The sequence below is a fragment of the Pezoporus wallicus genome, unplaced genomic scaffold, assembly GCF_028554395.1.
Source record: "Pezoporus wallicus isolate ANWC-B61680 ecotype Strahan unplaced genomic scaffold, APGP_CSIRO_Pwel_v1 contig_9561, whole genome shotgun sequence".
Taxonomy (NCBI): Eukaryota; Metazoa; Chordata; class Aves; order Psittaciformes; family Psittacidae; genus Pezoporus; species Pezoporus wallicus.
In genome coordinates this window covers 75,721-96,576 of record NW_026639554.1, presented here as the reverse complement: position 1 = coordinate 96,576, position 20,856 = coordinate 75,721, and the positions used below count along the sequence as shown (strand labels likewise).

At 54.5% G+C, this 20,856-nt stretch overlaps 1 protein-coding gene across 1 annotated transcript in view; it reads right to left on the bottom strand.

Moving 5' to 3' along the window:
* The window catches only part of RUNX3 (RUNX family transcription factor 3), a 34,524-nt gene extending 14,956 nt beyond the window's left edge, over nt 1-19,568 (bottom strand). The window contains exons 1-3 of the mRNA XM_057415071.1: nt 19,131-19,568; nt 18,068-18,224; nt 14,384-14,488 (exon numbers count right to left, since the gene is read on the bottom strand). Of these exons, the coding sequence (XP_057271054.1) occupies nt 14,384-14,488; nt 18,068-18,224; nt 19,131-19,391 (523 nt within the window). The 5' untranslated portion in view covers nt 19,392-19,568. The remainder of the gene's footprint in view (nt 1-14,383; nt 14,489-18,067; nt 18,225-19,130) is intronic.
* Nucleotides 19,569-20,856: the final 1,288 nt, after the last annotated feature.

Here is a 20,856-nt window from a genome sequence, read left to right as displayed (position 1 = left end):
TCCCCCTGCTCCTGGGTGTGTGAAACTCCAAACAGAAACGTATATTGACACCGGAGAGCAGAGCTCGGCGAGGGCGAACTCCCAACAGAAAGCAAACCCCAGCACTGTTTTGAAACTGTATTTCCCCTGCTGTGTGAAGTAAACCAAGGAAACCTCAAATCTACATCAGAAACAATCCCTTCTAATCTCCGTGCATCCCTGGACCCCAGGCACCTCAGCCTTATCTGAGCGCCTTTGGAGATGGGAACAGTATCTGTCACTCAGCACCTGTCCCCAGGGGGAAGCGTGTGCACTGAGGTGTCTTGTTTTGGTCCAAGTTTGGTTATTTCAGTGTACGTTTGAGCACAGAAGAAGAAAAATCAGTTTATGTTGTACCTTCAGGCAGTTTTCTCAAGCAGGGCATAGCAGAGAAGCCAAAAAGACTTAAAAGACCAACTTCCACATAAATTTAATGGGAAATAAATTCTGTGTCTCAGCTGAAACCCCATCCTGCAGTAGCATCCTGCATGCAACTGAGAAAAACCTAAAAAATAGTGATCTCAAGTGATCTCTCTGCTGGGAATGTTTCTAAGATGGTTCTGCCACACGACTCGACTGAAGGCTGCATGTGGCTGCATCAAGCTGCACTTGGTTGCCCTGGTCCCCAAGCTGCTGAAGGTGGGCACAGCCCAGGGGGGTTTAAGCCTGAAGTAAGCAGCAGTTCTGTGCCTGCACCCTCTGGAAAGGGCTGGTTTGTGGGGAGACCCAGCAGTTACCAGCAAAACCTCCACAAAACCATCCCAAGACAAAGAAAGTAGAAAGCTTGATGCAAGTGTAAGTCCCAACAAACACGGGGGGCTCATTTAAGAGTGAAAACCCAGATGAGAGCTGCGGTGGGATCAGGACCATTTCAGCTCTCCTAGACCCTCTCCAGGTTGTATCTCACCCCATCTCCATGGGTGGGACCTGGCAGCAATAAACTGCATGAAACAAGACGGCGAATGAGTTAAAAACCACCACCTTGGGCTGCCAACCCTCCTCAGTACAGGCTGTCTGCCTAGGACTTCCTGCCGCTTGTCACTTAATGCTGGGGACGTCAGACCTTGTCACGCAAGAGAGAATCACTGTTAATGGGTTTCTTTCATCAGAACAACCTGAGCTTTTTAAATTTCTGCAGCGGTTGGCTTCATTAAAAGCCCTTCCCCATCTGCCCACAGCTGCCATGGAGAGGAAACCAATGTCGTCAAGTGAACAATAGCTCATACCTTAGAGAAGAGGAAGGTGGTTTCTAGCTTAACCCAAGGACTGACTCAAAGCCTTACGAAGCCAGTGGGTGGATTTTTTAATCGACTTCAAACAGCTCCAGACCTTATCCCAAGGAATCTGTCTGAGAAGTCTTAATCACCCCAACCTGTGAATTCTGGGGCATGAAACCTGCTGCTGGCTTGGAGATGCTGCGCTGCCTTTCCAGCCGTGCTGTCACTGGCTTGCAGGCCAATGTTTATGGAAACAAGTCCTTAGTACTATAAAACGATGGCAGCTACTGACCTTCAGCACTTCTTGTCAGCAGCACAGGGGTTTCACCACTGGATTGGGTTTCCGAGTCAGTTCACTCCGATATTGAACATGACATGATGTAAACATTGACAGATCACCTACGATCCCAGTGTAGCAACAAGATCTGTATCAGCATATCAAACAAACAATCCCATTGAACACTTCCCAGCTGGAAGAGCCGATGTGAATTTGACACTTTAGGCTGGTAATAAGAAGCATACTGGAAGTTTTGGGTGTTTCCTTGGAATGCAGACAGCGAAACAGTGTGTGCCGTGCTGCAGCTCAGGCCCTCAAAGCTATGATTTAAAGACATGCTTTCTGCATTAAAACATTTCAAAGACTAAACACATCCTGCTCTTCCTTCTAGGAGTGTGCAACCTGATGTGGCTTCTGAAGCTGGGACCTGGATGGGGTTTCCAGGCAGTGGGTGGGTGTCCATGGTGTTCACCAAAAGCAGCTTATTTCCCCAGGTTACTGAGATGCAGCATATTAAATTGATCGCAGGTAGAAAGGGGTTACAGTCGGGAGAGACAGGGAGCAGCACTGCTCTCCCACCTCGGATTTGGGTGCCACGTTGGTCCCCATCCCCACTGCAGCCCCGTGCTACCAAAGGGAGGGAGCGCAGATGGTGGGAAGTGGCTTGGCCCTGCCCAGGCATCTTGCTGTGAGCGCTGGCGGCAAGCTGGAGCGAAGGAAACGAAGGAAACGCGGCCTTTCAGCTCCGGGGGGATCTCCATTAACACACACATTTGCAGATCATTTCCTTAGCTCCACTGAAGAGGCGGCCAGAGCCGGGAGACGGCAGCAGCTCGAGCAGAGCCGTCAGTGGCCACAGAGACCCCACGCGTCCACCTTTGAAGCAAGGCTCCAAGCATCTCACCAACGAGCCCTCACCGCCCTGCACCAAAGGCTCTGCTCGAACATCAACAGCCAAATGCCACAGCCCAGGCAAGGAGCTCGCCGGGAGCAGTCGTGCAGCCGCACTGCACATAATCCAGTGCCTTAGTCTCTACATGTCCATGAGAATGGACCACAAGAAAGCAATCGGCAGCGAACAGAACTCCATTCTGCACACAAAACACATTTCAAATCCCACTTGTAGCCCTCAAAATAGGTGCTTCAGAGACACACCAATCCTCTACAGAGGGCTGAATTTTTTTCCCAGTCTCGGCTTGACTATCAAGTCCCAGCACATGCTCCAGAAACAAGCCACATGTGAAACGCCTGTGTTATGGGAACAGCAGGCCTGTCCCTTGCGGCAGATGGGGGGGTGGTTTCATCTCTGTACACCTATAACACAAGATACGAACATCCCTCAGGTCTTCCCTGGAAACCCATCTCCAGCCCGAGACTCGCCATGGGAAATCCCCGGCCAAGAAGAATCTGGTGGAGCCCCACAGCCAGCGGAGGACAGTGTGGAGACGGGAGCTGGCTGCCCGTGGCAGAAAGGGACTCAAACACACCGCCTCCATGGAGGACAATGGGGATCTCCACCGAGCCCCGGTGAGAGGCAGCAGCCGGCAAGCACCAGCTCTACTTCAGCCCGCTTCTGAAAGCTGAAGCCCAGAAGTTCACAGGAGGGAGCAGGAGGAAAATGTTAGCAGGAACCTTCTCTTCTGCTGCCGAACAAAGTGAGGCACAGATAACTCATTATTCACATGTTTGAAGTTGGCCTGCTTACGCCATTTGGAAAGAGAATCAGTCACGGCGAGGCTTTGCTTTGGTTTCCTCTGGCTTTCGTGAGACACTACCGCTACTGTCTTGCTCCAGCTTGGAGAGAAAGGGGAGTGTGTCGCAATGCGCCGCGGCTCGCACGGCCCCGCGGAGGGTGTACGCCGACTCCAACAACGAGAGGAAAAGAATATTTCAGGGGGTGGGGGAGAGAATTAAAAGAAAAGGGCTGCTAATTTATAAAGCTTTTTTGGCTGGTGGTGGTCTGAGATGAATTGGCTGCCTCTAAAAGGATGAAAATAAATATCCCTCTTTTTGAAGGAAATAGGCTGGCTGCTGGCCAGCTGGCAGGAAGCACAGAGATATGTTGCATTTACAGGAGGTTTTTTTGCTGTCTGAAGCTCCAGCAGCGGGAGATGTTCGTTCTAGGCAGCCTGGCATTGATTAGCGGCTTCGCAAGCCCCTCATCTCCTCTCACTTCTGGGTTAGTACCTTTGCCTCTGCCTCTCCCTGCCCACCCTGCCATGGGGGCACCTTCTGATAAATCCTTTTGAAGCCTCTTATTACACTGGAAGACCCCAAAACTAAGCCTTCTGGAAGGAAAACAAAGCAGGGTATTAAAGCAGAGATTTAAACAGAAAGCTAGGGTAGCATTTCCAAAAGCCCCTGGGATTCAGGAGCCGTGGTCCCTGCTCAAATCCAGAGGAACATCACGCCCAAATTTCCACGCACCTTCGGCACAAATCCCTGAAGGACACGAGCTCCCCGTTCCCAGGGTTTCAGCAGGGACACTGAGTCTTTCTGGATTTACAAAGATACTTTAAAGCAGTTCTCAGCATAGGGAAAGCTGGGGGCATGCTCAGCAGCAGACTGGGTAAAATTCATCAGGTTTTAAGCATTTATCTCACTCGTGCCTTGCTGAAAATCCCCGTGAGTGCTTTCCTGCACCTTTCCATCCAAAAAGACCTCTGAAAACCTGGCTCTGGGGCTGCAGAGTGAAGTAGGTGCCTCATCAGAGCTTTGGTTTGCAGAGCTGAGAATTCCACCCGTGTCACAGGCCAACAGACCGGTGCAGCGTGCAGGAAGCACGGCAGCTCTCGGAGCAGGGTGCAGACCCCACCAGCATCAGCCTCGCTGACTCCTCTGCACTGGCTCCTGATTCCAGGAAAGCAAAATTCTTTTATGGGCTGCGATCCAGTTCTCATGGAATTGGGCAAACCCCCTGGTTCAGAGATTTCAAAGCTGGGTGCTGGGGAGGAAGCAGACAGATCTCAAGTACATCCAGCTGGTATTGCCTCAGCCATGTCTGAGATCAGATTTTCAGCTGCATACATTAGCTGTCACTCCATAGATCAGTGGAGTGATGCCAATTTGCAGTGAGTTAATGCCTGCTATCTAACAACTTGAAATGGGACCCGTGTGGTACCAGTATAGCTGGTTTTTCCCAGTTCATAACCTGTTCCATTAGGGCAAGCACATCAAATTCCTTTGGGTGACACTGGTTATACTCTGCCCAGGATGGGAAGGACCATCTACTGGGTTCAGACCTGTGCAAGAGATGTGCTAAGGGACACGAGATGCATCTGATGACCGGGTACAGCAGGGGTTGGCCAGTCCTGGTCTCCATCAAAACAGACCCAACTTCCCAAGGTTTGAGGATGCTGAGCACTGGGTTTCCCCTTTGCCCTAGGACAGAGCTGGAGCTGAGCCCTGCCATTTGAATACGAATATCTCCCTATCCCAGGACTGAGCTTCAAGCTCCATCTCCAGAGGGGGGCTGGGATGTCAGATAATTACTGCTGCTGACGAGCTTTGCCAGCACACACAGCACAGCGCTACAGGCGAGAGCCCCAGCGCCACGCTACCTGCACAGCACCCTCAGTCCTCTCTGCAACGCTGCTCCTCCAAAGCCAAAGCAGCAGAGCTGTGCACGGGCCGACCACAGGGATGTGCTCAGCTGGGAACCTCCATGCAGAGAGGCACAGGAGCGTGGGGCTCAGCTGCTCAGCACCTTCCCATTGGCACGGTGCAAGGGCTCAGAGGCTGAGACAGGCAGTGGGGGTGCTCACTGCTTGTTGGGTTCTTCCTCCCCCTCCCACTACAGTGTGTGGATTCGCTGGAAAGAGTAAGGTAAAATAATGCAAAATCACGTCTAAGCACCTTCCGCTGCAGGATATGATTTATCTCTTGCAGAGCAGGTGACTGGTCTCCGGCAGCGGAAGAGAAGGGTCTTAGGAACTAAATTTCATCTCACTCTGAGTCAAATCCTCTTCCTCCCTCAGCCACATCATTAAAGTGATTGGTTGCACTGATAAGCCCTTTTGAGAGGGAGAAACGAGATGTGTCCTGCCCTGACATCTGATGTGATCTTGTGGTTTTGTTTGATAGTTCTGGTGCTTTAGCTGCTGCCTTCCCTGAAACAAAACTTGTCTTTTAGCACTGACTTCTTTCCTCTCCCCCTCTTCTCCAGCCTGTGACCCTTTGCACTGTCCTGAGCTCACAAATCCTGCCCAAGCGAAATGGGGTTGCAGTGCATTGATAACGCTGCACGATGCAGTCCCAGCTACAGCATGAGAAATACTCCCCAACAACAACCTCCACATATGTGCAATGCTCCCACATCACCTGCTGCCCACCAGGCCATTAGATCTGCTTTACAAGTGGGTAAACCGAGGCACAGAACAAAACACTGCTCCTTTGCAAGGGAGGGAAGGTCACCAACATCCTTGCCCCAGTGCTCACAAATGCTCCTTTTCATGCTCACCCATCCCATCAGTCCCATCCCACCCATCCCACTGGTCCCTCCTCACAGCTCCCTTCAGGCCACTGATGCTCCCAATGGGAATTTCTTTTGCTATTTATTGGGACAGCACCCGACAACTGCCCCTGCACCAGCATCGAAACCCCAACGGCCTTCTGGAAGAGGCATCAATGCAACTTAATTCTCCAAACATTCCCACCCACCAGAGGATCCTTTTGCTCCAGTTTCATCTCTTACAAATACTCTTATCAACTCCTTCTTCTCCGATTCCCATTTATCCCCAAAGCTGGAGCAGGAATGCCTCTTCCAGCCCAGCTGAGAATCGTGCCCTCGGGTTCTCCCAAAGCTTTCAAAAGCAGGAGGTGTTGCAACCAATTTCAACAAAGATTTCTTTGTACAATGCAAGCAAAAATCATTTCCCTCTTCTGACTCCCAATACGGCTTCGCCTAGAAAATACTGGTCACTTTTAAGTTAAATGATTTGGAGTTATTATACGCCAGGTGATTATAAAAGGAGAGGTGGAATTTACTGTATGTGGCAAATAAAATAATTAGAGGGGTGAATTTACTGGAGCCCGTATAATTTTGGTTGCTGTGTTAATACCCGAGGCCGCGATTACAGCCTCGAGCTGTAGCACCAAAGGCCCAGGCGGTGCAAACCCATCGCTTTAAGGATGGTCGGCAGCCTCTGTCCCTGCTCTGCTCTCCCCAGGGAATGCTCTGGTGTCCCCAGGGATGCTCCAGTGCCCTGGAAAGGGGTGAGCGGGTCCCACGTGGGGCTGGGGCTCCTGCACAGCCCGACCCACACAAACCCAGCACCCGGCTGCTTTTCTCCCTGAGGGCTTTTTACCCATTATCTTCAGAGCCCTGGCTCCCCCTTGCCCCATCGTTGCAGGATGGAACCCCGAAGGGGTTAACTGAATGGCAGTGCCTATAAGAAACAAGAGGAGGCAGTTGAATATAATTGCCTGTGATGCAAGTATCGACAGTGTCCGAGCTGCCTCTGCAGGAAAACAATGCCCTGGTCGGCCTGGGCAAATCCCAAAGGGTGCAAACTGGGATCAAAACACATTAGCGATGGGAATACAAACAGAGAACCCGCCCGTGGCGGCAAGTAGTGGTTTGCAAAGGCTCCTGCAGGAACCCAGAACCCCGCACCAGCTCATCGCTCCTCAGCGCCCACTTTGGGATGGGGGACCAGCCTCTGCCTCCTGCCCGGTGCCATCACCCAGCATTTGCATTTCATTTGTGTCCATCCAAAGAGCAAACGGGACAGGGAAGGGTGGGATGGAGCTGAACGGTCTCTGTGCCCCATCCCAGGCACCAACCACCCCATGGCAGCTGGAGGGATGGCAGAGAAAACACCAATAAAACTGAGCTATTAAAATACTACATTCCCACTGAGGATTGCCCCTGCCTGCCGTGTTCCAGGCCCCCCAAAAGCCCACACTCCATCCAAAGCCCTTTTGCTGCTCAATTAGGGCTCTGCAGGGCTGGATCAGAGACCCAGGAGCTCTGCACAGCTCTGTCCCAAAGCACGACCCAAAGCAGTCATATGGAGCCCCCAGGGTTTCTTTAAACATCCATCTCCAAGAGCTGCAGCACATCAAGAGCAGGGAGTTAATAGGGAAACGAGAAAGTGTCACTCAGGATTTCCTCCTCTTCCTTCCCAGGGAGGGGGACAGCTCTCAAGAAGTGGGAAATCAGTGTATTTTAAGCACCACTTTTTGTAGCTGTTTTATATTGACAAATAATTGTGCCGTAAGTGATGAGGTCATCTATTTATTTAAATGACCTCGTTGGTTTGATTGATTAAGTTCTCTCTCTTTTCCTCCCTCTTATTTTTCCTTTTTCATTGCAATTTCCCTTTTCTTTTTCCCTAATTCCCGGACAAGCTGGGAGATGCCTGTGTATTTATATCCAGCTAAGGACAAGCAGGGGAATAAAACAAAAGCCCCTAATAATACCCAAAACTGTCACCCCATGGGAGCACTTCAGCACTGAGCCTGCTTTTAATCACAGAAACCTCCCCAGTCGGAGTTTTGCTCGCCCCATGAGGGAGCCTCTCAGCCAAGATAAAGATCTGCACTCGCACAATACTGGCACGAGCAGCCCCGTCCTGGGTCTCCACTCGAGTGCCTGAGAAGCACAAGACCCTCTAATAGTTTATTCTCTCTTCTCCAAGCACTTGCCGAGGCCGTATTGAATCTCTGAGGGTGAGAGGTGCAGCAAACACGTGCCCTGGGCATGCTGCAGCCCACAGTGCCCATGGGAATATGGCAAGAGGGGGTCATTTTGCCCTTGTTCCTTTTTGGCTCCCACCCTGTAACCCCACTGACTGCCTCATTCTCTCTTCTTCATCCTCAGCTATTTCAGGCTGTCGCACCCGTGTCTGACACTTGGCAGGTCCTGATTCCCCCATATCCCAGGAATGGGAGAGCTACAGGTTTCATTACCCAGATTCAAGGAGCTGGCACAACGCATTGCCTCCCGCAGCACAATTCCAGCCCTGCAGAGCAATTCCAGGTCCTGTCTTCTCTCAAAGTTGCTTCAAATTGTAATGAAACCATGAGAAAAGCTTTTCCCGTTCTCCCACGTGGAGGATGCTCCATGTGGATTTACACCACAGGTAAATTTACAGCCCAGGCCCATGGGACAAAGCACTACAAGATGAGGCAGCCAAAACTGCCATGGAGCTGGGGGGCAAACACCAGCTCTGCAGAGGGGTTCCTGCATTGTTCCTGCTTCCCAACAGTGGCTCTGCCTTTCCCAAAAGCTCTGGCCATTGCCCTTCCCTGAAGCCCAGTGATGGGTGAATTCATGGGTCAGATGCTTTTCCCAAAGGTAATAGGGATGTTTCTGCTTCATCCTTCTCTTTCCCCCACTACAAAACCCAGTGCAAACAAAGGAAGCCCCAACGAGATGCTCTTTGCTACAGGTGATTACCAAGGGGTCAGAAATCCCACCAGAAATCATCAATGCTTTTGAAGACACTGCAACCCCAAAGCTAGCAAGGAAATAACCACTCCGCAGCATATTAAATCTCAGACTTATCTGCAGCCACGGAAGTAGTGTGGGGATCACTTGACTTGGAGCACAGCCCTGCGCATCCTTTCTTCTCTAGCCTCAAAGCAAAGCATCCACCAGGAATAGAACGGAAAACCCCACAGCAGAGACTCCTCCAAACTCAAGACAAATGGATTCAGAAGCATCTTACATAAATTAATAGAGAAGGAAAGGCTTTTCGGGGGTGTTTGGGGCTGCACCGGGATGCGGGGAGCTGGGGCCAGCAAGGCGCCAGGCGTGGGGTGAGACATGGGGTGTGCCGGGCTCAGGCGCTCGGTTATCGACGTGGATGGAGGAGCCACACGAGGTGTGTGTCATCCCCAGTGGGTGCAGACAACCTGCTCCCTCCCCACAGGAGCTGCCCTTGCAGTGGGGCCGGGGCACCCACAGGCACCCTCCTCCTGCAGCCACCCCAGGACCCTGCAGTGCACAGCAGCCATGCCCCTTGGGGGTGGATTTACAGGGGATTTACAGGGGTTTCACAGGATTCAGGGGGTTTCCTCTTTACAGTTAATCTTTCTCCCAGGTTTGCTTTTTTACCCTGTGCTTGAAGCCAAGCAGTCCCCATGCACGGGGAGCTCGAGAGCAGCCAGCACCCAAGCCACAGCCTTGCAGCCACTGACCACCAGCACCTCAGTGACACAGATTCCATTGACACCTCGCATGGGTACAGACAAGGGGGTTTCCACCCTCTGTACATCCGAAGCTCTCCGCTCCCCAGCCAAGGGCTGTGGCTCAGGCTGACGCCGCACATGGGGAGGAAAACCCTCACCCTGCTCAGGAGATGGAAAGCACAAAAGAAAGAAGTGGTGGTTCTTGGTTCTTAGAAACAGCTCAGAGCCGGGAGGGATGGGAAGCTTTTTCACCGCTTTCACAACAGCTACGTGCTGCTCAGGGGGAGCCCCATCATCATCCTGCTCCTGCCGGCCTGGCCAGTGGATGCTGCAGGATGGGGACATCCTCCTGGCACTTGCCGTTGTCACACCAAGCAGGGACATGACCAAAGGCATCGGATCTCTGACACACACCCCCAGAATGAGCAGGGCTGGAGACACCAACAGTCGCCGCCAGCCCCTCCACAAGCACTCTCACTGCTGATAACAAGGGGGACACAGGGACCTGCTGCCTTCAGAGGTGAACATCCACATTACATCCCTCCCTCTATTTCATCGTTCAGAAAGCAACTTTATACTCAAAGCAGTCCAAGCCCTCACCAAGCAAGTTGTTGGGCTCTGCACATCCCAGCATGACTGCCTTCACCCCTCCCCACCTCGCCAGCACTGGCACACAGGGCTCTGTGCGTGCTCCCAGCCAAGGGAATAGTTTATAGCTCAGGTGAGCATGGCTGGGTGAAGGTGTGCTGCCCCATGAGGGTTATGGAGGGTGATCAAGTCCTCTTGGTCTCCCATTCCTCCCCAGCACAGTGGCCAGGACAGCAGGGATGGGGCGGAAATCAGAAACAAAGGGTTAAGGGCAAAAGAGATTTAAAAAGAGGCAAAGAGAGGTTAAGGAGCACTGAACGGCAGCAAGAAAAGAGTCAAAGATGGAGAAAAAGGCATCCAAGGCAAAATCCAAACCAAACCAAAGTTACTTGGCGTAAGAGCTCCCAGGAGATGGGCTGAAAGGTGCTGGTGCTGCACAGGGGAGCTGGGAGGAGGAGAGTGATGGCAGGGAGGAGATGAGCGCAATGGCAGGGAATGGATCCATTAGGTGGGTGTGATGGGGGAGGCCCTGGAGATGCTCCCGTTTGCCCAGGAACAGACTAAACACCCCTGTACAGCTTCCAGCTATTCATTTCCCTATGTTCTGCCTCTTGTGGGTTATTTTGCAAGCAGCTGTGGGTGCAAGAGGCCTTTGCACCAGGGCTGCAGCTTGGCCGAGCAGGGCTCTTGCTGAACCAAGAGCTGCAGAAAAGGAGGGGATGGAAAAAAAATAGAAGGAAATTTCACAGGAAGCTCAAATATTTTATTACTTCCTGTTTGTACAAAGAATGTCAACACTTGGCACCCGCTGCGCTATTTGTTTAGAGCTAAGGTGCCAACTTGACAGAATGTCCTTTTCCTCTCCAGATCTAACCCAGAAGGAGACTGAGCACAAGAAAACATCATCTTTGTGTGAGCGGCTGCTCGGAGGGGCCGGTGTGATGCTGGCAGGGATGCCTGGGGACCACAGCAGCTCAGCCAAGGCCACCGCTGTCACCAGCCCCACATGCACTGGTGCTGCTCCTCACTTGGCTGTGGGGCCTCAAACCTCTCAGATCTTCAGTACCCTGGGACCAGCTCTCCTGGTGGCCCCATCCAGGCTCCTTCCCAGGCCCCGCACGGGCTCCAGCTCTCATCCACTTCCCTGTGATTTCTCACCCATCTCAACCCCATTGGAAACTCCTCAGTTTTTTTTCTGGGCAGAGCTTTGTTTAAAAGATTTGCTTATGGGCCTTAGATGAAGCCATGGGACAGGGGTGGAAGATGAATGGGATGCTCAGAGGTGGGGCAGGGAGCCCAGCTGCATTTCTGACCCAAAAACTTCACTAGAACGTTGGCTGGAGGGATTTTGCTGCATCTGAGAAGATGATGCCCAGGGCTTTCCCAGGACACCAAGACAAATGACCAATTCTTTCCGCATTAAGGGTGCTTTTCTGCCCGCTCACACCAGCCCCACATCCAGCCTCCAGCCCCAGCCAGTGCTGACCCTGCACAACGGGAGCCAACACACACCATGTCCCACCCATTTGCCACACTGCAGTCAAGGAAGGGAAAACCCCTCAGCTATTTCTGTGTGCACATACACGCACACATATGTACTTACACATATGTGGGTGAGAATACTGAACATGTAGACCCACTGTTCCTAAGGCCAAGCAGGGGCACCAGCGCTGGCCACTGCGTTTGGCCAGAGCTTGTCATTGCTGGGTTTTGCTTGGGTGTTGATGCTGCTGGGGGCCGGAGCACCCAGGGGTGCTGTGCCTGAGAGCCACCCAGTGGCAGGTTAACCAGGAAAACCACGCTGGGGTTCCAGGAGTGAACCTGGATCATTTTGTAGCCGGTATTTCCACACCGAGGGTTTCTGCAGGGAGGGAAGGGCACATTCATTCAAAAACACAAACCAAGCTGGTGAAAGAGGGGGGGGGTGTGTGTGTGTAGTTTTTTTCTTCCCGTTCAAGACGTTGAATTCTCAATCATGAATTTCAGCCCCCGGGTCAAACTGGGAGTCAAAATATGCCCTGTACCACAACCAAACCTATGATCATCTGAAAAACTTCCCCATAGCACAGCTTGGGGGTGAACTCCTTCGATCAGTACTTTACAGGTGCAGGAGTGGTGGGGAAGAGATTGACCTTTGGGGTGTACACAAGGCAGCCAGCAACCACCATGAAGGACTCCTCAGGGAGCCTTCACCTCCGGCACAGGCATTCTGAGGTCTACAAGTCATAGAACCACAAACTGGTTTGGGTTGGAAAGGACCTTAAGATCACCCAGTTCCAACCCCCTGCCATGGGCAGGGGACACCACACACCAGACCAGGTTGCCCAAGGCCCTGTCCAATCTGGCCTTGAACACTGCCAGGGATGGAGCATTCACCACTTCTCTGGGCACCCTGTGCCAGCGCCTCAGCACCCTCACAGGGAAGAGCTTCCTTACATCTGACCTGAAAAACACCAAACCCAGCAAACCCCAGGGAAGCGCTGACCTTGCAGCCCTGCCGGCGAGCACATCCCTGGGCACACGGAGCCAGGATGAGCTGCTCCATCCCTGGTTCTGCCTGGGGTAACCAAAGGAGGGCTCAGCCGCAGCCCAACAGCACAGCCCCCCAGCCCTTGCCTGTATCAGGGGATGTAAATTAAAGATGGGAGCGATGGGATGGGATGTTGAAATTCAGGAGGAGCGGGTGTGATTCAGCAGGGTTTGGCGAGTGCTGGCTATCGGTGCAGAGCAAACCAAACGCCAAGAGTAGCAACTATCTCGCCTTGTATTATTATTTATGTATTCCTGATTATTATTATTATTAGAAAGGCGATCTGATGCAGCAGATAAAGGGCTGAGCCAGGAGTCAGGAGACCTGGTTTCTATTCCTGACCTGGAAGAGTTGTGAAATGTCTCCCTGCTTTCCCCTCCCAGCCCAGTCCCAGTGGCTGCAGCACCCACCACAATCCATGTTTGCTCACTGCCACAGCCCCACACAGGGACCTGCCTTAAAAACCCAACAGCATGGCACTGCCTGGATGCCAGCTTGGCAAATCCCAGGAATGCCCATGAAGCCTCTTGTGCTCCAAAATAAAAGGGGGAACAAAACCCAGCAAACCCCAAAGCAAATAAAACCTCCTCGCCAAGGGAGCAGCCTTCACCTGGCCTGACATCAAGGGGCACCGATGGCCCCGAGACAGCATCAGCAGAAAGTATTTTCTAAAGCATATTTAGAAGGATCAAACCGTTTCCCTTCAGTTTGGGCACCGGCAGCCTTACACACAAAGGGAACAAACTCTGCTTTATGGTCCCAAGGGTGGTGCTGAGCGGTCAGGAAGGTGAAGCCAGAGCAAAAACCCAGAGACAGAGGCCCTGGGGATGAGAACTCGCTGCAGGGGAGGGTCCCACAGAGCAAATATTACCTGTGGCAAAAGGAAACTCCTGAGCCAACGGCACCGGAGCATTTCCCCGCACGGGTCACAGGAGATGCCAAAGTGAGCTCAAATCAGCCCAGTGCCAGCCCCCAGCCCCACGAGGGTGATTCACAGCTGTGTGTGCAAAGAGCCCTCCCCAGCCAACAGGCACCCGCCTGCACCCTGGGAGCGCCGCAGCTGGTTCAGTCATCTCTTGGGCTTTCGGAAGCTGCCATCAGCCAGAGCCTCCGACAACCCGAAAGTGAAAGCAGCACCGAGCAAAGGGGAAGGTGCTCACCGAGCCCTGCTGGGCCCTGCAGACACACAAAGAGAACCCAGCAAAGAAACCTGCCCGCATTCCAGTTCAATAATCGGCAATTCAGCCTCTGATGGCTGCAACCCCCCAGCCGTGCCCTGCACAACACCACGGTCAAGTCCTCCTCATACCCACAGCATTTTCCCTGCATCCCAGCCACTACCAGGGCTGGAGCTATGCAACCATCCCTCCCCAATGGGATATGGAGGTGGCAAGAGCAGGCAGAGACACGCAACATGCTCCCTTGTGCAAAGAATACAAAAGCATCCACATGATGCCACGCAGTGCACGGTCCCAGGGCTCACATTAGCTCTGCGAGGGGTGCCTGCCCCGGCTGGCCTGGCCACAACAGCATCCTGCATCCTTCAACCGCACAGAGCCCAACCCCTGCATCCCCTCCACGCATCTCAGTGGCTGCCAGATAAAACACATCACTTACTTCGTGGCTCCCGGGGTCCATCCACAGTCACTTTAATGGCTCGGTGATAGGTAGCAACTTGCGTGGGGTTGGTGAACACGGTGATCGTCAGGGTAAAGCTTTTTCCTAAGGAAGGTGAGGGGAAAGAAAAACAAAACAGGGAGAAATGAGGGTTCAGCTCTTGTGGGAGTGAAAGGCTCCTTCTGGAGCAAGCTCAGACACAAATATCCACATCCACCGAACTCCAACACACACACATCATTTAATTTTATGAGACAGGATTGCCGAGACACAAAGCTCGGCCGGCTCCCACTGGGGTTCTGCTGGCTGCAGCACAGAGAGGCTTGGACCCGGTTCAGAGCGGGAGCCAGGACCTTCCTGGATGGAAAAGTCACTTGTCCCCCTCCTCCCCATCCCTGTCCCCATATTGACCCCTCCACCCACAGCAGTTTCCTGGTGCCTTCCTGCTCAGATGCTTCTCCTTTTCCCATGGGAATCCAGCCCTGAAACACAGTGCTGGACACAGGACCCCCTCCACGAGGGACAGATTTGGGTCCCATGGGATGCTCCCTTGTATAAAGGGGTAGGCTGCACATGCAAGAGAGCAAACCGCTCTAACCAACCCCTCAAGAGCAATCACGGTGGGATTTCAAAGGTATCTAGTATTTCAGAGGTATAAACCCCAGCAGGAATCAGGCTGGAAGTGCCCATGCCACAGCTCGAAGCTCTTCCAGCCTGCACTTCGCAAAGAACCGCAGCAAGAAGCCATCTCCTTTCCCTTTTTCCCTATGAGGATGAAGCATTTTTCACATCCCGACCACCATCTATCTATAGGGCTGAACCTGGGAATATCCATAGCAAAACAAAACCGTATTTATACAGCTAGAAGGGAAAAAGAATAAACGGAAAATGAAATTATCTGCTCCAGAGAACATCCCGCAATTATCCCAGGTGGGAGAGTTTCTCTACGGGACTGTCGGTGGGGGGAGAAAATGGTGGCTTTAAAGCCCATCAGGCATCAACCCGTGCCTCGCCTCACTTTTAGCACAGCACTAAACAGCGCACAAACCTGCAGCCCATGCTCTGTGCCAGAAGGATTTGGTTTTACCCTCCCCAAACACAACCCGAACCCCTGCGCTGACAACCTGCATTAGGAGCCGCGCTGCAGCCGCAGCCTGCGGAGCACGGAGGCTCCCGGGCGCCGGCTCGGCCACATGAAACCAACCAACACGGAGGATTTGCTGGCAAAACCTTCTCCGAACCCGAGCGCAGGGATGAGGGCTGTTGGGAGCAATTATTTAGGAAGCGCCGTGGGAGGGGAGGCGAAGGAGGGAGCCCCTTGGTTTGCATGCGAGGGGCAGGCAGCGAGCGGGTGAGGACGGCTTGAGACACAAACCCTGCCTCACGCCCGAGGAGCTGAGCCCGGTAGCTCCCTGCCCTCCCGCAGCGGATTCCTGCTTTAATTATGATTTTAATGTTTTACTCTCCATGTGAAATCACTCCCCCGCATTTCAGCCTCCCCCCTTGCTCGCAGCCGATACAAAACCTCCGGCGGGTTTTGGCCAGGCCACTTCTGCCTCTCAGGATCTCGCAAAACCCCTCCCGTGAATCGAAAATGAGAATTAGTACCTAGCATCTTTTTTACTCATTTCCCGCCCTCTCAGGAAGCCGGCCTGACGTTACTCATCCCCAGCTGCGTGGGGCTGGACCCCAGCTCCTGGGTGGGTTTGGGAGCACCTACGGCTCTGTGGGATGCTCCTGTGGGATATTCAGACCGGGAGAGCAGGTACCGGGGTGCAGCACCTCACCGGCCTTGGCTTTCTTTTCATACAGTGCAAGCTGAGGAGAAAAGGGTTGGGGTTTGGTTTTGGTTTTTTTTTTTAGAGCAAAGCATAAGTGGAATCTGGTCCTTCACCCTGCCTTTGTCTTGTCTATGGAGATGGTGATTCTTTTTTGCGGCTTGTGTGTGTGTGAGGAGAAAGACCCCGCTCTTTCCAGCTCACAGCGATGGGGAACAAGCCCGGACACATTAATATTAAAAATGCCCAATTCTGAAGCATTTAAAACCATGTTTTCCAAACGAGAGCTTATTCTGATGTTACAGGGTTCAGGCACACGCTCAGGCTATTCACAGGCACACACTTCACACATCAGATTTGCACAAACGTTTACACACACACAGGGCTCTTCCCTAGCAAAAACCTATTGCAGCGAATCCAGATTTCTGCCAGAATAAACGAAACCAGCACCGGGCTCCAGGAGATGGAGCCGAACAAATGACAGCAAACGGGACAGCCTGAATTAAAATGCAATAGAAACGATTTTTCACGCTAAATAGGTCTGAGAGAGCCCTGTGACCGCGAGGAGCTGCCGTTCGCCACGAACTAAGCACACGCCGCGAGAAAACCCTACAGACACCTTCACACCAGCCCCAGGAAGCCCGATGGGGTTATTGCTCCGTAAACGTTGCAAAGCCTCATCCCACATTAAAAATCATATAATCAGCAGTCGAGTTACCCTCTGAAGCTCCACAGAGGCAGAAGAGGGTTTTTTTTACTGCTGTAACGAGCATTTGCCAGGACTCTGCCCCAGGAACGAGACTGTTCACCCAAGTGCTTCCCGGGACTGTAAACTGCTGCTAATTGAGAGCGTTAATAATGAATTCAAGAGTCAAACTGAGATTGGGTTGCATTCAGCTTGGAAATTTGTGCAAGGACGATTAAAAAACCCAACCCAGAAAGAAAAGAGCCCGAGAGAATAATTGATTACAGAAATGAAAGCTTAATTCATAAAAGAAAAACATTTTCCATCCATCAACCTGCAACCAGTTAAGTGGAGAGTTTTAAAGAAACTGCAGCATGGAGAAGGAGCCAACAGGAAAAAGGAAATGTATGAAAGAATGTAAACTATTCAAGTTTCATAAAGAGGAACAAGTAAACAGTTATTACATGCAAATAATTCCCAACATCGCTGCTTTTAATTAATGCAGAGAAGTCAAAATATATTTGAAATTGTGCGTATACATTCAAAGACTTGGAGAAAACGCTGCCATATGGCCATTAAAATATAGAATTCTTATTTTCGTTTAAATGAAACAATTACGAGCCTCGAGCCGCAGCGCGTCTCGGTGGCGAGATGCTGAAATTCTGTTTACTCTCTTTGCAATTCAGGTGCGATGCGGCTGAGAGGGGCGGGAGGGATGAACGGGAAAAGCCAAACTCCGCGGCCGGAGAGGGACGTTCCCGACCCGCTTTTCCACGCGGCAAACGCGGAGAAAACGACGGGAGTCACCGGGGCACCGAGACGAGCCCTCTCCGCTCCGCACCGTTCACACTGGAGGGCACCGACGCACCTCCCCTCACCGGGCGCTCACCGCGGCCACTGGAGCGGCCGGATGAGATGAATCGGGGAGGGTCTGAGAGGGGACCGCAGCCTCCTTACCCCACATCGGAGGCTTTACACCGAGGTGGGTTTATTGCCCTGCACCGCAGCGGAAGAACCTCCAGGCGGAGCGGGGCCGCTCCTTCCTGCGCGACAAGCCCGGCCCGCGGCAACGAAACCACCGGCCCGCGGGAGACACGTCATTAAAATACAATTAAAATAAACTAAAGCTCTTACCCCCCCCCCTTTTTTCCCCTCCTCCTTTTCCTTTTTTTTCCTCTAAAAAGACAAATAAGAGACAACCATTCCCCGGGCGGTACCTACCCCGGCCGCTTCTCCCAACAAATCTGAGGTCGTTAAATCTCGCCACTTGGTTTTTCATCACGGCGGAAGCGTTGCGGAGCTCCGCCGAGTAATTCTCGTCGTTCCCGGCCATCACCGTGACCACCGTCCCATCGGGCACATCTCCGAGAGCTACGACCTAAGGCGGAACGGAAGGATTTTAGGCTAATACCAACGGCGGTCGGAGCTAACCTGCCCTACGCTTTTCCCCCTAAACCCGCCAAAAAACCCAAAGCAAAACCAAAAGCAATCCGAGCCCCCGAGGAGGGCTGCAAAACCAGCGGGGAAGGGGAAAATGAGCTAAAAAGGTGGTTAAAAGGAGCGCGGGGATTACGCGGGGGGAGGAGGGGGGGATGAGGCCGCCCTCGGTCTCCCTCGGGGACATTCGTGTTTTATTTTGTTTGATTCGGAGGGGTGTAAAGACGCTGCTGAACTCGGGGCGGCCACGGAGTTGCCCGGCGAAGCCGCGGAGGGGAGCCTGCGCCCGGCGATGGGGAACGGATCCTCTGAACCCCCTCCGGGTACCGGGGACGAGGGCCCCGAGCTCCCGGTGCCGGCACGGCAGAAACGGGGGGGGGGCGGTTTGTAACAACCTCCGGGGTTCGTGGGGCTCAGTTGCCGTCCCCCCAGGCTCCCGCAAAGCTGGGGCTTTCCCCCCGCCAAGCCTCAGCCCGGGGCTGCCCCGTTGGGTCCCGCAGGAGCGGAGCCGGGCGGCGCGGGGAGCCCGGGCAGCGCAGCCGGGTGCCGGGGCTTCGGCTCTTCGCTTTCTTTGTGCCGATTAGATCTTCCTGCCTCCCTCTCCCAGGAAGGTAATTAACCTCCACTCTCATTAAACTTCAAAGTCGCCTGAGAGCTCCTAACTGTACGGAATATCTAAGATGCTGTGACCGCGGGGCAATGCGGAGACGTGATTAAAAATAATAAACCGGGCTCGCTCCGAGGTGATGTCAGGAGCGAGTTAAAGCGCGAGGGGCGAGCCCGGAGCCGGGCCGGTCCTGCCGGGAGTACAGCGCGGCCTCATCCCCCCCCCTTCGTCCCGGCTTACCTTGAAGGCGACCGGCAGCGTCTTGTTGCATCTCCAGTGGGACGGCAGCACCGAGCACAAGAAGTTGGGGCTGTCGGTGCGCACCAGCTCTCCGGCGTGGTCGGCCAGTACATCCACGACGGAGCGGACCTCGGGCCGAGCCCGGGCCCCTGGCGCGGGGGCCCCCAGCGCCCCGCTGTTCTCGCCCATCTTACCGCAGGGGAAGGCCGTGGACGGGGGTGTGAAGCGCCTGCTGGTGCTCGGGTCTACGGGAATACGCATCACAACGGCGGGCGTCAGGGAGCCGCCGCTGCCGAGGGGTGCGAGGTGAGGCCCGGCGGGGCGCGGCGGCGGGGAGCAGAGGCGGGGGCAGCGGCGGCCGGGCCCCTCGCTGCCTCGCTCCGTCCCGGCGGATCGCCGTCCTTCGCGGGGCGGCGCGGGGAAAGCGGTGCGCGGTGTCCGCTCCCACCCGGCTCCGGGGCTCGTCCCCGGCAGTCCCGCTGCGCTCCCGCCCTGGCAAAGGCGGCGCAGAGCCCCGGCAGAGCCACGTCGCGGCCGGGCGCCTCGGTGGCAGTGGGTGCCTCAGCCGGCAGCCCCGAAACCAGCTCCCGAGTGTCCGCCGCCCGCCCGGTACCGTATTTACTGCCGGCCCGGGCGGGGCGGGCAGCGCCCTGAAGGACGGGGAGTGCGGCCAATGGGGGGGCCGCGGGCGCCCTTATCCCCTCCCACGGCGTGGCTCCAACGGGGCGTGGTCATAGGCACAAGGGGCGGGGTTAATGCCGAATGGGGGCGTGCCCGGTGGGAGCCATGTGCCCCCCCCCGTACCCCACCGGGCCCGGCAGGGCGGGCACACGTCGGGGCTCGGTGGCTTCGTGCCGTCGCCGGCAAAAGGTTTGGGGCGCGATGGGGCCGGAGCCGCCGCCGTGCACGGGGCTGGGAGCGCAGCACGTCCCCCGCAGCCGGAGGGGGCTCGACCGTGCTGGGACCGGGGAAACGGCGGCCGCGGAGGACCACGTGGGACGGCACACGCATCACCGCACACGCATCACCGACGGGGACTGCTCGCCCCACGGCCTGCGCTGGACACCGCTGCTCCCCAGCCTCCACCTTCTGCCCTCCCCAGAATGAAAACCGGCTCCATCTCCGGCGGTCCCGGCGCCCCCAGCAGCTCCCCCGGGGCTGTGGCTGCGGGCAGGGCCGGCGGCTCCGGCCGCAATCGTTGCAGAAAAAAATCCGTGGCGAAGCCACCGGTTCTGTGGGAACACAACGGCGGCGGCGGCCGCGGTTCGCTCCGCTCCGCGGCTGCCCACGGCTTTCCCGGCCGCGACGAGGCAGAACCGGGGGCTTAGCGGGGGTTCCCTTGCCGCGCTGCCCACTGCGTCCCGCCGGGGCTCGGCTCCGTCCGGTGTTTAGGCCCCGGGGCTGCCCGTCGGGCTGCAGCTTTTCCGGCTCCGCGCTGCGCGGGGTGAGACGCGGTTTTCCTTAAAACAAACAAAAATAAACCCAAACAGCAAACAGTGAAATAAAATCACAAATTCCGCTTTTCCTAAAGTCCCTCCACAAACCAAAGACGCGTTTTCCTCCGCCGTGTCCGGAGAGCCCCGCTCGCAAGACCCGAACCCCGCGTTTGTTGTGTGTGTCCAAACCTATGTATGTTTTCTTTTTAACGGGAAGGAGCGGACATTCTCCCGCTGCAGCCCTCGTTAACGCCCGGGCAGCGCCGGCCCGTCGAGCCGGTGCCGGGGGC